Source organism: Diospyros lotus, chromosome 9 (genome assembly GCF_014633365.1).
Source record: "Diospyros lotus cultivar Yz01 chromosome 9, ASM1463336v1, whole genome shotgun sequence".
Taxonomy (NCBI): Eukaryota; Viridiplantae; Streptophyta; class Magnoliopsida; order Ericales; family Ebenaceae; genus Diospyros; species Diospyros lotus.
In genome coordinates, this window is record NC_068346.1 from 15231582 (window position 1) to 15248927 (window position 17346).

The 17346-nt window shown below is 33.9% G+C and overlaps 1 protein-coding gene across 3 annotated transcripts in view; it reads left to right on the forward strand.

The window, feature by feature from the left end:
- Nucleotides 1–1666: 1666 nt before the first annotated feature.
- The window catches only part of LOC127810649 (mRNA export factor GLE1), a 69066-nt gene continuing 53386 nt past the window's right edge, over nt 1667–17346 (forward strand). For 2 of the 3 annotated variants that reach the window (XM_052350223.1, XM_052350225.1), the window contains exons 1-5: nt 1668–1910; nt 6031–6113; nt 6241–6402; nt 6738–6887; nt 7349–7463. In XM_052350223.1, coding sequence (XP_052206183.1) covers nt 6112–6113; nt 6241–6402; nt 6738–6887; nt 7349–7463 — 429 coding nt within the window. In that variant the 5' untranslated portion in view covers nt 1668–1910; nt 6031–6111. Of the gene's footprint in view, nt 1911–6030; nt 6114–6240; nt 6403–6737; nt 6888–7348; nt 7464–17346 lie in introns of all 3 variants that reach the window. The other variant, XM_052350226.1, reaches the window with a different exon arrangement.

Consider the following 17346-nt stretch of genomic DNA (forward strand, 5'->3'; position numbering starts at 1 on the left):
ACTTTGTTAATATATCACTTTTCCATCATTAATATACAAATTTTTCGTTATTATTAATTAAAATTTTTAATTCTAACAATTAAATAATAAAAAATAATTATTAAGATTTAACTAACACTTATATAAATAATTCCTAATATAATTATATTTTTATGTAAATGTACGAATATAATTATTAAACAATTATAATTAAACATTAATTATTTATTGATAATATAATAAATTAAAAAATTATGAACATATTTAAAAAATATAATATAACAAACTAATTTATTATAATTAGTAGATTTATAATATAATTAAATTTTTAAATAAATATTAATTAAATATAATAATTTAAATTATTTTATTATCATATTTTAGATGATTATCATGATTTATTATTTAAATTATTTAATTATTATCATAATTTAAATTATCTTATCAATTATCATAATCTTAAATTATTTTATTTTTATTAATTAAATAATTATTAATATTTTTTTATAAATTATTTTTTTATTTAATAACTAAATATTTAAAAAAATAAAAATAATGATGAATTAATAATGAAGATTAATGTAATATTATTAATGATTAAATATAAATCTCTTTAAGATAAATTTTATCAAGAGACTAAATAAATCATGTTAATATACTACTTTTTTGTTTAATAATTTTTTTTTTTAATTTTAACAACTAAATTTAAAATAAAATAAAAAATAATGGTGAGAGAGGCGCTTTTTCCCTTAAGCAAATCTCTAAATCCCTCAATCCCCCTTGTCTTTTTAGGCTTTGTTTGGCAAAACGATTTGACCTGCTTATAAGTTATATCAATAACTTATAAGCTATTAATAAAAGTTGGTGAGGTGTTTGGATACACCTCACTGGCGTTTAAGCTAAATAGCTTAAACGCCATTGATATAGCGTTTTGCAAAAGTTATTGGGAGATAGCTTTTGCAAAAAGTTGTTTATTTAAAAGCTGAGTTGACCAAGTAGTTTACCATTTTACCCTATCTTTTTACTAATTTTCAGCCATATCCTTTATCTTCTACCTCTGCCTCCCATCGCCTTCTTCTTCAGCACTTCTGGCTACCATCGTCAGCCATTGCAGTCACCCCCACCTGCTACTTCCTGTCGACAATCACCCCTATCGACAACGGAAGCCGCCCTCGCCCCAACCGCTGCTCCCATCATCGCAGGCCGTTCTTCGCCCCATTGCTGCTCCCATCGTCGCAGGCCATCATCGGCCGTGGCAGGCCGTCCGTCACCCCATCGGCTGCTACCCGTCGCCGTCCTGCTTCGCCTCTCTTCCTCCCCGTCCTCGTTGCTCTCTGTGCGATGTATATATATAATGATATTTTATATATATATTATTGTTATATAATCTGTATAATAATATTGTATTAATATATTTTTTAATAATTATGTATAATTTATTTACATTTAATGATAAAATTTTATATCATTCAAACAACATGTCTATTTTTGTTTTTTTATCAAGTTATAATAACTTATCAGTTATTTCAAATCAAACATATAATTATTAATTAATAGCTTAAAAGCATATTTATCCAAACATATTATCAACTTAAACACTACCTAATTTAAACGCTATTACACAACTTAAACACTACTCAGCTTAAACGCTATTTAAAAAAAGGCTAGCCAAACTATGCCTTCATCTCTAGCCCTTCTCTCTCTCTCTCTCTCTTTTTCATACTCCCGTCGTCGCCGCTTCCAACCCGCCGCCTCTGCCTTTGGCTCCATCGTGGCCTCCTCGTTGCCTCTATGTCACCTACTGGTCGTCGCCTCTACATCGCGGCCTCCTCCTAGTTTCCGCCTCTGCCGTCGCAGCTCCAACGCATCGCCTCTGGCACCGCGGCCTCTAGACCATTGCCTCCGACGCCTCTACCTCCATCGCTGATCAGGTCTCTCTCCTCAGATTGCAGTTTGTTACCACATTAAGTAGTTTTAACGATGCATTTAGAATGAGGCATATCAAAGACTCTAGCCCATAATTACCTTAGGAAATATTGACTAGGTGTGTTTGTTTAATTTTTTGTCATTGTTCCTGTATAATTGCATATATATGTCAATGTAGTTTAAAAGTATTTCTTGGATCAAAGCCTCTAATGCAAAGTATTGATCGGACTTGGCAATGATGTTAATGATGACAAAGTCATTAGCAGCATTTCTTGGGGGGATTGATTTGGGCTGTCATAGTCTAAATCAACCATTCTGGATTTGCTTATTTATGGGTAGAAGCTAATTTCGCTGGCATGGTAAAAATTTCTTTTTGCTCATATTTTAACTATTAAGTAGTGTTTCGTGGATATGTTGACTATATTTTAGAAAAGTAGAAAATTGGCAACTGAAATTCCCTTGTAAACATTTCTGGGAATGACATAGTTCAGGGAAACAAGAAATTGATATTAGGTGTGTGCTCTATTGTATTTATGATTGGTATTGCTATGATCTCTTGCAATCCATTGACATATTAATGAATTTATGAATAAAAAATGTTGAACTTTTATCTTTCAGCTTATCTATGGGAAATTTATTATGAATTTGTCAATAAACATTCCAGACTTAAGTGGTTTGTTAAAATTAAGTATGCAAATAATTAGATAAAAGTTCATGAATTTGTCATTGCAACCTGATATCACTGATAACATACATCATATTTCAAAATTCTAAACAATTTTAGAAAACTACTTTTTAGGTGGTTAAAATGAATCAGAGATATATGTTCGTGTACTATAACATATTAAAATTTTAGAATTCAATTCCATACTCAATAAACAGAAACGGTAAGAAAGTCAAATTTTTATCTATTCTGACCTTACTCAATTAGATCAACAATATTTCCCAAACCCAAAGGGTTAGGTTTTGAAAGTTATAAATGTTAAGATACACTTAATTTCACACAGTTGCAGTACAAGATATAGATTTTTCAACCAAGAAGACAACCTCTCTCAAGTTTAGATTTCTTAATCTCTGAAGCTGATATCACTAAATCTTACTCTGTAATTCTTGATATCAATATAATCTTCAAACAGTTACAAATAATGTACTGAAAATGTGTTCTATTCCTAAAGCTTTAGTTCCGAACACTAGACTTCCTCATCTCTAACCTAAGAACATGATTATGCGCTATAATTAACAGAAGAGACCTCGACTTACCTAGATAATAAGATTGCTTCTAGAGAGGAAGGTAACGTATCTTGCTTTCCTTCTCTATCTTCTGGAGATAATTATTGGTAAAGAATAAACATAGGTTATTTTGTTAGACAAAAAGCTTCCACTATTTTTTTAAATCATGATTCCCGTGCACTAAATAATATTGCAAGGCAATATTTTTAAGGGGGTCTTACAATATCAAGACAATCCCATTACAGTTGTGCTTCATGTGAGTAACTAATGTTATGAAATTTGAACTTGGTGGACAAATTTGGATGTATTTGTATTTTGACAAGTCAGGATTTGTATTTGAACATGGGTCACAAATCTGATCCATTGCAGCTGCATGCAGTAACAGGATTGTAGTTTTCTGGACAACATTCAGATCATGTTAACCTGATTCTGAAGCAATATGTTTTCTGCACATCAAAATGTTTGTATGGGTTTGCCTTAAATTAGTTATTGGCTGTAGGCATATTCTGAATTTTCTGTTTCTAAGTTTAGTGGTTTGGCTCTTACATATTTTTATTGCATGTGGTGTTGTAATGTTAGTCTAGGATGGAGAAATATGATCTTTGTATATGGCAAAGAATTTAATGTAATTACCTCATTCAATGGTGTGTTGATTCAGCCTCTAGGCTGATCATCTCTCTCTCTCTCTCTCTCTCTCACACACACACACACACACACACACGACTGATTTTGTATTTTTTATATCCGATTTTTCTTTATACATTTTTCTTTCATTTTCTGAATTTATGATTCACTATGACTGTGTGTGCATTTTTTATTAAAGAGTATGTTTATGAAATTTAAATAATGGGCATGCAGGAATTGGACTCAATTTTGCTAGGTTTAGTAAAGTGGATATTTACCTAGCTAGGCTCTTCTTTTGTTTACTTGCTTTTAAAGTTTATTTTTTAAAAGTTCATACAAGGTTAAAGTCTAACTCTAATAATGAGAAGCTGAATTTTGTTATGAATAGCCAACTCTAGCATACTTTAAGTCAAGGTTAAACTCCTCTAGCATACTTTTTTCACTTTCAAGAAGGTAGATGTCAACTTGCTGGATTTCACAGAAGCAGTATTCCTCCTCTTTTGTATGTCAACTTGCTGATTTTTATAGAAAATTGATTTGACAGGACAAGTGGAAATACCGGATTTACCATGTTAGCTTGGGGTTGGAAAAAATGGGTCAGTTATCAATTGTTAATGTAAATGAAATGGTAGTGAACAAGAAAAGCCACTTACAAAAATTGATTTGAGCTTGTTAAAGTGATAGTCACTGTGACTGGGCACATTTTCGATCCCTTCTTTCAACTTGCACATTTACATAAACTTGAGTGGAAACAGTATTTATGGTCCAATTCCATTCTCACTTGGAACAAATACCAGCTTACAAAAATTGTAAGTATAACCATATATTGGTTTCCACTTTAAAAACTGTTGACTGCTTTGCTATATGTTTTGTAATTATGAAATGTTAATAACTTTCTTTATCTGTAAAGTTCATTGTGAGTCGCCTAATGACTTGTCAGTTGTGCAAGAAGTGAGAAGTAGCCCCGTTCTCTATCACCATATATATATAGTGGTTTGCACTGATTTGTTTATTCTAATTGTTTCTTCTGTTTGAATTGCAAGCATGTCTTGCCAAAGAGAGCTAGACAATCGATACCTCTAAGTAGACTTCCTAGCCTAGTTGTTGCAGGACTCTCTTTAAGAGACTTATTGTCGAGCTCGTTTGTTAAATAGAACGATTTTATTTCATTTTAAGTTTTGTTTTAGCTCATTTAATTTATGTGAATTAGTTTTAGCTTATGCAAGGAGAAGCAGCATATTTGTTTTTGTTTAAATTGTTCATCATCACTAACTTATCCAAAGTGATTATCAATTATTAAGTAATATTAGTTCCAATATTTATCATACATTATGTCTCTTAATTATTTGAGTTGCTATTTCCTCTTTTTTTGCTTGAATTACTTCGCTCCTAATTATTATAGGGGCACAAGTTCTAAAAATATTAGACAATATTAGATTATTAAAAAATATTTCAATTTTGACAAAACATTTTTGTCATTTTTTACGATTTTGTGAAAAAATTATTTCATCATTGTTAATATTTTCTTACTAAAAAAATTTGTCACTTGTATGAATTATTGACATAAATATTTTTGTCACTATTGGGACATTGACAAAAATATTTGATCACTGTTGAATAATTTAAAAAAAATTGTTTTGTCACTATTTTTATATTGTCAAAAAAAAAAAAAAAACTATCACAAGATTAAATGATTGACAAAATTATTTGTCATTAAAAAATGTACAACAAAAATTTATTGTCAATTTAGCTAATAAGTGACAATTTATTTTGTTGCATAAAAAATTATGTTAATAAGTTTTGTCACTATTTAAATTATGGCAAAATATTTTTTTTTACTAGATACACTTTGTCATGATAAAACATATGATTTGTATCTAAAATTTAGATTTATTGTGATTAAATTATACCTATTGTGACAAAAATATTTTATTTTTCAACAAAATAATTTGTCATAATAAGTTAGTTTAAGTGACAATATATTCTTTATTATAATAAAATTGATAATATTGTGACAAAATTTAGTTTTGTCATAATATACTTATTAACAAGCTTGTTATGACTAATGTGTGATAAATTAATTTTATCATAATAAATATGTTATGATAATTTTTATAATTATTGTGATAAATTAATTTATGACAAGAAACCTAAATTCTTGTAATATTAATAAGAAATCTAAAATTCCTTAAAGTCGGGTCGGGGATTAATCGCTTCTTTTGTTCAAAGCCTCTCAAACACTAACGGGTTTCCTTCTCCGTTGAGCAACAGGCAGAGGAGGAAGGAAAGGGAAGAGAAGAGGAGAGAAGGGAGGTGACGGGGGCTCGGAATACAGTGAGGAGGCCATTAACAATGTAAGTTCCAGACTTGGCTTTGCTTCAATCCTCCGCATATGATTTCGTGGCAATGAAGAGTTTTAGGGTTTTGGATCATTCTCTCTTTATCGTGTTCTGATCTCTAAATTAATATTGGTTGCTTCAGGGGTGCTGTTAAATTGGAACCTAGGTGTCCGCAACGCATTGGTGGAATTGTAATTGATCCCCAACCAGATTGGAGTTTCGATGGTCTCTTGTCAGAACTCAGTTTGATAGAGAAGAAGCTTCACATATCTTCAACATCGCCATTTAGCATAAGGAAGTCAGGGTGTTGTGCTTATCTCTACTAGCCTTCCTTTGTTATTCTTGAACTCGGTTGTTTCTTTCCCTGCTTAGTGTTTTTCTGGAACTATGATTTCTGAGAGGGGAATAGAAAGAAGGAAAAGGGTAGTGGAAAAAATTATGAAGAGTTTGAAAGTAAATTTATTATCTTCTTATTTGGTTAGAGAATGAAAACACAATTAATTTGCTACAAATCCTAATTCTGAGTGTACCATTAGCGAGTCTAAACTTTTTGTGATTAATGCTTTGCTTTTAACTAACTGGTTTGATCATCCATAAAAATGCATAATAATTTGTTTGTGCTTGGATGCTTGTTGACAGAGAAGTATTCTCTGCAAAGTCTGCTGAAAGGAGGGGATTTGTAATGCGTGTAGATGAAATGGTGGATAGTGAAGAAGACAGCAAAGGGGAGGCTTGTGACTGGCCTCTGGTTAGAGCTAGAAGATTTACCTGTGATGAATTTGATATCAGGTGCCAAATCTGCATTGTTGCTTGAATAAGATATCTTCAATACAAGCATAAGTGTCAAACATGAAATAGGCCACAAGAATAAAATGACGAGATATTTCACTGTTGAAAGCTGGGTTTTGAACTGTGGGTCTGCATTCATTGCATAGGTACTGATTTAGGATTCTTGAGACTCGTTCAGATATTGAAACAATAAATGGTGATAGAAGGTTAAGTGCTGGGAGTGATTGCTTTTTTATGTCTAATGAATATAATTGAAACAAATCAAAAGGTTTTATGAATGAAATGGAGCTCAGTGAGACAAATATTGTCAACCAATTACATATTGCAATGCTAATTTAGGAAGTCAAGTTATTTTTTCTTTTTTTTTTTTATCTGTCTTTCTCTACATTAGAGGATGCTGAAGTGAATTTTTTTTTCTGTATATCATGAGTATCATTGCCCTCTTATTTATATGATTACAGTTATGATTCAGAAGACGACTCAATGAGTGAAACTCTATGTCTTTTGATGGATAAAGTGGGATTGATAGAAGGTGCTTTGTCTGAGCTAACCCATGACCATCAACTTCGTGTTAAGGTGTGTTGTGTTGTGGATTTATTTTATTATTCATTTGACTTTCAAGCTTTGGAAGTCCATAAGTTTTTCATATGTTTCTTATAATTTGTAAGTTGAACATGCATAAACTTTGAACTGTCAAATGTGCGTATTTGAAAATTTATGTTTTACAATTTTGTTTCCAACTCTAATCCTTATTAGAATTCTATGGGAATTAAATAAAAGACAAATATAAGTTTTCTTCAGTAAAGCACTGTAGTTTTTCTTTTTTCTCTCTCGATAATTTAACAATATAGCTGCCAAAACGGCTAAAACATTTTCATATACAGGAGATATTCCTCCAACCCATACCCAAACACCTAAAAGTCTGAAGGAATGCATTATTTCCCCAGAATTCACAAAAGGATAAAACAAAAATGGTGCATGCCCTTCAACCAAAAAACTAGGTAATCAGTCTGGAACCCTTCAATCTAAGAATAGATGTGTCAATGCCCTCAGTGTTCTTTCATTACGTACCTCAATATCTCAAACTTTCTTCTATTATGCTGCCTCGATTATTCTCCTATTGCACCTCTTACATAAACACCACATCAAGCAGTGCAGAATTTTGGCCCAAAGTTTCCTAATAACATCACTCCAGTCAAGCACTGAAAAAAGGATCCAGGATATCACAAAACCGCATCATCCATATGAAAACTAGAAAATGTGTCTCCACTACTTTCTATAATAACATCACAAGCCTTAATTCCTCTAGGTGAAGTCGGCTACATGAATTCTAGCTTTCCAACAATTTCTATCCATGGTCATATCTTTTGTAGAATCATTTTTCTACTAAGTCTTCTTTTTTCGGTCCTCTACCTGTTTTGCTGGAAACTTCTATTTCATTCATTCACCTTAAGGTAGTTCTATTGGTTTTCTTCTTACATGTCCACATCATTTTAATTGGATATTGTGCATCTTATCTTCAATATTTGCCACTCTAACCTTATTATGGATAATGTTGTTTATAGTTTTGTCTTTTCTTATATAATTGCACATCCACCATGAAGTACTCATCTCAGTTTTGCTTATATTTTTCACATACCAATTCTAAACATTGTTATTAAAACTGGATTGGTCTTTGAACCAGTTGGGGTATTGGTTCACAGTTTGACCAATGGTTCACTGATTGTACAGAAATTTCTGTATTAAATATACTAATGCCATTGTTCAAGTTACATGAATATTGACAGTTACTAACATACAAAAAATATTAAAATGATTTAAAAACATGAATCTGTAGTTAAATGTTTAAGCTTCATAATCATGAACTAATAAAAAATACAAAAAGCTAATTAAAATATTCAAATCTCATCATCAAAATACATGCAAATAGAGTTTGATATGAACTGCTAGTGATGGAGACAGAGGTATGGGTGAACGGAGATTCCCCTTAGTAGGATAGAGACTAGGGATTTGAAGCAAAGGGTTTACATTTAGTATCGATTTGTGGTTTTGAGAAAAGGATGAGTTGAGCTATTTCAATCTTCACTTTTTTTGTTCTTTGCTTTTTTTTTTTCCCACAAAACTAATTTAGCCCTCTATTAAAGAAAAGGGATCTTTTGAAAATTGTGGGCAATTAAATATTTTTTTGATAAAAATAACATCTTTATTTGATTTTACCAATTAAAAAAAAAAGGCCAGTTTTTGACTGGTTTATACACATCTTTGGTCTTTTCCTTGAATTACATTGGCATGGTGACTGATTTGCGTTCTAGCTAATCAAATCTGGTTTTAATAACTGTAGTACTAACTCCCAACATTTTGAGTCATACAATAATGATAGTCTTGTGGTTGTTCAATAAAACTTCCCTTTTATTTTTAAAGGGATTTACAGCTTCTTAACAACCCAAAAATGGACAGTATTCCTTTCGTCTTGCACGTGCAACACAACCAACACTTGTATGTTTGATCTAGATTTTGTTTCAGCAAAAGAACAATCAGCTACCACCAAAAATGGAGAAAAACACCACTGTGTGGATGCTGCTGAAAAAACACCACATAGTCTACCAACAGAAACACCCATCTCCATCATTTGCTACTCCAATACATGTAGAGGCAGAAAAAGAAAACTTTGAAAGATGCTCTGCATAAAATCAGTTCCTTGGAATTTGAAAAACCTGTAACTGTTTGAAGCCTAGCAATAGACCCACAGAGTCAACCTCTTGTGGAGACCTTTTGAACAATGTGACCAAGCACCATCCGTAGAAGATGCAACTCAACAATCCTTGTCAAGCCTAGGATCTAAGGCGAGGCCAATTCTGTAATTATAAGTGTTGGAGAACTTGGAAAAGTGATAAGAAGAATCGAGAGATCATCTAGATGCGGTTCCAATTTAAAAATATATAATTCTAGAGTTTAAATGTTGTATTTTAAATTGTAGATATTGTTGTATAAGTTTAAATTTATTTCCTAAGTTTTAGGAGATAATTTTTCCTAGTTTCTAGGAAGTAGATAGTTTATATCTTCTCCTAAATTGTAGGAGAATTATTAGCAACTAGGGTGTATATATTTTCATTCGTACCTCTAGAATTATTTATTCAAGCTTTTCAGCTATCTCAAAGCTTGTTTCAATAAGAATATATAGGGAAGAGAATTTGGAGGGAGAATTTGAAAGGAGGAGGGAGAATTCAAGAGGGAGAGAGAGAGAAAGAGAGGGAAAAGAAGTTAGAGGGAAATAATCAATATTCTCATTCACGATTTCCATCCTCTTGCACATGGCCTTTTATAGGCTATTCCCTTCGATTGTAATGTCAAAACCGAATGGCTACAAACAATTAAAGTTATAACTACCTAGTACAATAGATGTAAAAAATACTAGCAAGCTAAGACACTTGCCCCTTTGGATTATTCTCTATTTATAACCACATAATTTACAGCTTAGGAATTTTAAACAAAAGAAAAGAATACAAAAGTTATCCTAATTAATACAAAAGTCATCCTAATTAGTACAAAAGTCATCCTTGATTGCCTCCATAGATTCTGCCATTTAAATGTCAATATTTACAGCTGTAACAGCTGTTTTGCCAGCCCTCTTTGACCCATGATTTCACCATGTGACAGTTGGCTTCTTTTCAACATTCTAGAAGCAACCATAGCTGGCTTTTTCCTTTCTCTTGAATTTCCTCATGCCAACACTCCTTCTTAAGTTGGTGAATGAATATCCATCATTCCCATCTTGCATACTAGGTCTTCAAATCTTCTAGTTGTCAATCCTTTTGTTAGGAGGTTAACCACCTGTTTCTTGAAAGGAACATAGAGCATTTGAATTATTCCTTTCTCAAGCTTTTTCTTTATAAAGTGTCGGTCAGTTTCAATGTGCTTAGTCCTGTCATGCTGTACAGGGTTATGAGCAATGTTTATGGCTGATTGGTTATTACAAAATAACCTAATTGGTTCATCAACAGTAATCTTCAAGTTTGCTAGCACAATCCTCATCCATAGCAATTGACATAGACCAAGTGCCATAGTGCTGAATTCAGCTTCAACTCTTGATCTTGCCACTATGCTTTGCTTCTTATTTCGTCAAGAGACCAAATTCTCACCTAAAAACATGCAATACCCAGTAGTAGACCTCCTATCCATTAGAGATCCAGCATAGTGTGCATCTGTATACCCTTGTATATCCAAAGAACCACCACCTGCTCTAAATAGTTTTCCTTTGCCTAGGGTCGTTTTCAAGTAGCATAATATCCTTCTCACAGCTTGCATGTGACTCTCAGTAGGACAATGCATAAATTGACTTAACAAGCTCACTGCATAGGCTATATCTAACCTAGTGTGTGACAAGTAAATCCAATGTTCAAAAAGGTGGCCACCTATGCGCCGTTGAGACGTTAGGCAGCCCCTGGCCACCGCGAATGCATGCAAATCGACACCCCTAGGCGTCGGGCCTGATTAATCAGGCCTAGGCGGCACCCAACCGCCTCGATCACCCAGATGTGCATTTGGATTTCCCTTGTTCAGTATTTGCCCTTTCCTTTTTATATCCTCTTGCAAGTGGCTGTGGTTTGGGTTCGTCTCTCGTGGACTTGTCACGTTCTCTCTCTCGTTGCCGCCAATCGTCTCTTTGATTTTCAAATTACGGATCCAAGGCCTATCTCTCTGTCGGTTCTCGCTCTTCTTCCTCCGGCAGTGTTCTAAAATGCGTTAGGCGCTATGCATATATATATAAATAAATTATATATATAGATGTTGTATATATAAATTTATCTCTATTTATATATATATATTAATAGAATTATTATATTATATATATATGTGATATTGTGCGTATAGGGTGAGAGACAACAACCAGAAAGGTTGAGACTCAGAGAGAGAGCAAATATTCTGCGGTTGCAACTAGAGGGAGCAAGCGGGGGCGGGGGCGACAACGATGGTGAGTTCACTGTCCATAAAAGGCGGTGGCGGCATGCGGCGAGAGAGGCTGAGACAAAAAGAGAAAGTGACAAGAGACGGTTGACGGTGACGGCAAGAGAGCAAGCGGCGACGGCGAGACAAGAGAGAGAATAGGTAAGGGGGAAAAAACTCTAAATCAACTTAGACGCCGCAATAGAGAGAGCAAGCGACCGAGGCAGTTCATGGGGTTAGGCAACCCATGTGGCTAGGCGGCTTGAAAAAGAGAGTGTGGTCTCCCTTACTCTGCTGGTATCCCATAAGCTTCATGGCTTTGGAGAACCTATCAAACCAGGCTCTCGGTGATTGCTTGAGGCCATAGAGGGCCTTTTTAAGTTTACATACTTCACCTTTTTTTCCTTCCTTGAATCTTGGTGGCTGCTCCATAAAGACCTTTTCTTCTAAATTACTATGAAGAAATGCATTCTTCACATCTAGTTGTTGTAGTTGCCATCCATAGTGAGCTGCTAAGGATAAGAGAATCCTCACCGTGGTCATCTTAGCTACTGGAGCAAAAGTCTCTAAGTAGTCAATCTTGTATGTTTGGGTATAGCCTTTGGCCACCAATCGAGCCTTGTACCTTTCCAAAGATCCATCTGCATTGTATTTTAAGTTGAAAACCCATTTGCAGCCGACTAGAATCATTCCCTTTGGTTTAGGCACTAGATCCCATGTGTCATTCTTTTTTAATGCCCTCATTTCCTCCTGCATGGCTAGCTTCCATTTTTGATCCTTTTAAGGCCCTTATCCACTGATTTAGGGATAACAATGGTGTCTAGAGAAGTCAAGAAGCTTTTACGTACCTGGGACAACCTGTGGTAAGAAAGATGGTTGGCTAGGATGCTAAGTGCATCTTCTAACTCCTTTTCTAATGGCAATAGGGATATCCAAATCAGTAGAGAAAGAATGAACAGGATTAAGGGGGCAAACCATTTCAGCACATGGCTGGGAATCAGATGTTGATCCTTGCTGAGGGTGAGACATAGGCTGCTGTTTTCTATGGTACACAAAAGGAGAGCCCTTAAACCTTATCGAGGATGAGGTCTTTGTCTGGCCTACTTGATCAAGGCTTTGATAATCACTGGCAGGATTAAATGATTATCACTATCAGAGGAGAGGTTTGAAGCAGTAGATGGAACAAGATTAACTGGATTAGGGGTAGAGTGATTTCTTGTTGGTTCTGATGTCTTGAAAGGGATTAAGTCCAGACTAGGAAGAGTTGAACCTTGGTCACCATTCAATTAATTCTCCCCCTGGAGACCAAGGTTAGGAGGACCAAAGAATGGTTGAGATTATACAAAGGTCAAATCCTTCGAAACAAAAAATTTCCTAGTAGAAGGATGATAGCATTTGTAGCCTTTTTGGGTAGGAGAATAACCAAGGAAGAGACATCTAAGAGCCCTAGGGTCTAGCTTGTTTCGAGCCTGTTAAGGAATGTGAACAAAGGCTACGCAGCCAAAAACTCTAGGAGAAAGGGGGGTGTGCAAGCTAATGTAAGGAAAATAAGAAGAAAGATACTAGAAAGGACTGTGATGACCAATAATTTTAGATGACACCCTATTAATTAGGTAGGTTGCAGTGAGGACTGCCTCTCCTCATAAATTTTTAGGAACATTATGATGATGAAAGAGAGTTCTAGTGACATTTAGGATGTGTCTCATCTTCCTCTTAGCCATTCCATTTTGTTGTGGAGTGTTGATGCATGAAGACTCATGGATAACCCCTTCTTGCAGGAAAAAATGGTGTAAGTGTTGATTAAAATAATCCCTTGCATTATCGGTTCTAAATTTTTGAATATGAGAGCCAAATTGAGTCAAAATCATTGGATAAAAGTGAGGCAAAATAGTACTAACAGCCGCCTTGTCCTTTAGAAGGAATACCCAAGTCATTCTAGTGCAATCATCTATAAAAGAGATGAACCATCTAGCCCTAGAGCAATTGAGAGTCCTAGATGGTCCCCAAACATTCGAATGAATTAGAGCAAAAGGGTGAGAAGACCTTTTATTACTAACAGGATAGGAAACTCGATGATGTTTGGAAATTTCACATACATCACAATGTAAAGTACTAGGATCTACTTGCTTAAATAAATTAGGAAACATAGTTTTTAGTAAATGAAAAGGTGGACGCCCTAGCCGGTAATGATGAAGCCAAATGTCAACATGGGATGAATGAGACTGAGATGTGTAGGCTATTTTTAGACTAAGTTCTATTAGGACGCAAGAACTTCCTCTTTAGAACATACAACCTAGAGATGTCAAAAGAGTCGGCTTGGGTTTGCCCACGGGCTTTTTAAACGGGTCGGGCCAGCCCATTTACTAAAAGGGAGTGGGCCCGGTTCGGCCTTTTTGCTGTGGGCCTGCCCATGGCCCCCCTGTAGGGGGTCGGGTTGGGCCGAGCTAGCCTGTGGGCTAGAGGGTCGGGCTTGACCCTTAGCCCATAGGGCCTAGCGGGTCGGGCTCGGTGGGCTTAGCCCACAGGCCCTGGTAAGCTAGGCCCACAGAGCCTGCCTTTTTTTTTTTTCTTTTTTTTTTAAATAATTTTTTTAAAAAATAATGCATATATAAATATCAAAATAATACATATATAAAAACCAATTTTTTTCTTTTTTTCCTTTTTAAACAATTTTCTATCTTAAGTTTTAAATATTATTTCATCATTTTATATTTCAAAATTCTATATGCCTTGTAAATTTTCTTGTGAATTGATATGAAAAATAATGCACATATAAAAAGAAGAATGTTTATTTATAATTTAAATATATAAAAAATTTAGCTTGGAAATTTTTAAATATATTGATGGTTATTATTTATATATATTGCGAAATATAAATTTTTTAGCATCCAATATCAATAATTAATAAAGAATAACACAGTTAAAAAAATAAATAAGCAAGGGACACTGCAATTTATAAGGTTCAAGCCGTTCGGTAAACAAATGGCCTACTCATCTCTCTTCAGGCCATCACTTGAAGAAGTTCAATAAAATAATTTTTTTATCTTTTTTACATGAGTTAGCCACCGTCCCTAATAATCCTAGCCTTTTTTTAGAGGTAGGAAATTTTTTAATCTGTTGCTGCAGCAAGATCATTATCTTGCGGCTAGCAAAAAACTCCCATCACTCAAATGGTAATTGCCAATACTGATTGACGAGGGAGTATAATAGTTAAATTAAATTTTTACTTCTTTTCGATTAAGTAAAAGACAATAGTACAAAATTGCAGAGGTAAAGTGGCGTCAGCTAGTCATCAACATCATCTTCACTTGATTCATCTACTAACTTGATCCCTTGTTCGAACTCCACATCGAATCAATCTTTAAAGCAAACACATTTCCAATATTTTTGGTGATAATCTTGATATTTTTGAATCTAACACCCTGTTACGTGCAGAGAAAGCAGATTCCGATAGTACTGTGGAAATCGAAGGAGTTAGCACATCAATGGCCATGGCAGCCAACACGGGATATGTGTGTTGGTTTAGGCACCACCAGACCAAAACATCAAAATTATTTATTTCATCATCAGAAAATTGCATATCTCTATTTAAATAAAAGTCTAATTCATTAAATACACTACTTGACGTTGTAGTTGTTTTTTTTATTGTTTACTTCTCAAAAATTTTGAAAATTCAAATTTTAAATTTCCTTTGGATTTTGTTTGTATTGATGAGTCTTCAACTTGTTGTCTAAGTTTAAAATGAAATTCGTACAAATTATATATTTCATATACTAATTGTTTAACTTCATATTTCGTATCATTTATATTAATGTTCATAGCATCACCATAAAAATCTAAAAAACCATCTACATCATTTCACTTTTGTGTGGGATCTAACGTATTAGCTATTAGGTAAAGTGGTAGAATTTGCATCCAATATTTCTTAAATTTTGCTTCCATTGGGTCAAGAAATGGCATGTAACTTTGATGTTCTCTATATTTATTGAAACAATTTACTATACTATATATTTCTCTTAAAAAAAGGTGAGTTTTGGGTATTTACAATGAGAAAATGTAACTGTAGCATGATAAAATTGTTCTAATATAAAAAGAAGTATATCTAACAAATTCCAATCAAGTTCAGTTATGTGATGAGATGGGGGCATTTCTTTCTTCCAAAACATTGTTAAAAGTTCTCTCTATGGTGTTATCATTTGTAATAACAAAAATGTTGAGTTCCATCTAGTTTCAATGTCTTTTGAAAATTTTTTATAGGGAAGTTGATAAGTATGAACTAATTGTTTCCATTCTCTAAGTTTAGATGTATTAGTGCGTATGAATTTTAAACAATTTTTTACTTTTTCTAATGAGTCTGAACCTACACGAAGACCATCTTGAATATATAGATTTAAAATGTGACATGCACATTTATTGTGGAACAATTTTTCCCCTAAAATTAAGGGCATATAAAGTTTTAATCGTTCCATTGCGACATTATTATTACTAGCATTATTAAAAGAAATAGTAAATAATTTTTTCAGAATATTGTAATCTAATACGGATTGTGAAATCACTTGAGCAATGTAGTTTCCACTGTATTCTTCTATAAGTTCTTTAAAAATAATTATTCTTCTTTGAATAGCCCACATGTCATCTATCCAATGGGCTGTCACACATAAATAATGGTTAGTTGTTAATCCATCATAACATATGTCGGATGTAAGTGAGATTTTACTAGTAAATTGATTAAATACGTTTTTTAGCTTATCTTTATATATTAAAAATAATCTCATTGTTTAATTTCTAATAGTGCTCCTAGAGAAACCTCTAGACTGTGAATTGTGTACAGTTTTACAATACCACTTAAAAGCGGGATCTTGTGCAAACAAAAAAGTGCATTCTGATTTAATTATCATTTTAGCTAAACATTCATTGTCTAATTCTAGATTATAGCGATGAATATTACTTGAAAGATTTAATTGAGTTTGTGTACTACCTTTTTCACTACAGGCCATTGCCTTCTCATGCTTTGTCGCATGCCTTTTCAGGTGACCTGTTCCATTGCCACACACAAGACGTTTTTTACATATCTTACATTGGGCCCTTTCACCCTCGCCTTCAACCTAAACTATTTCATAATAGTTCCAAACAACGCCTGTCCGCTATCTTTTCCTAACAACTCCCAAATTTGACGGACCTGCATCGTTTTCTTCGTTCTCTCTGAGTGTTGGTGGGGGTGGAAAATCAGCAGGTCCAGCAAAGTTGATGTTGTCATTCTTTTCTAGTGAGTCAAGTGGAAGTGTTTCATCCTAATCTGCATAATTTGTGTTATACAAATCATGAATGAAATCCACTGGGGGTTGGGGCTGAGGACGACGAGGTGGACAGATTATGGGGTTAGATGTGCTAGACCGTGGTGGATCCATAGAACCAGAAGAAGTCTCATGAGAAAAATGGGTGGATTTTGAGCGACGAAGGAAATACATTATTATTGATTGTTAAAAATAAAAAAAATATAAAGTGTTTAGGAATA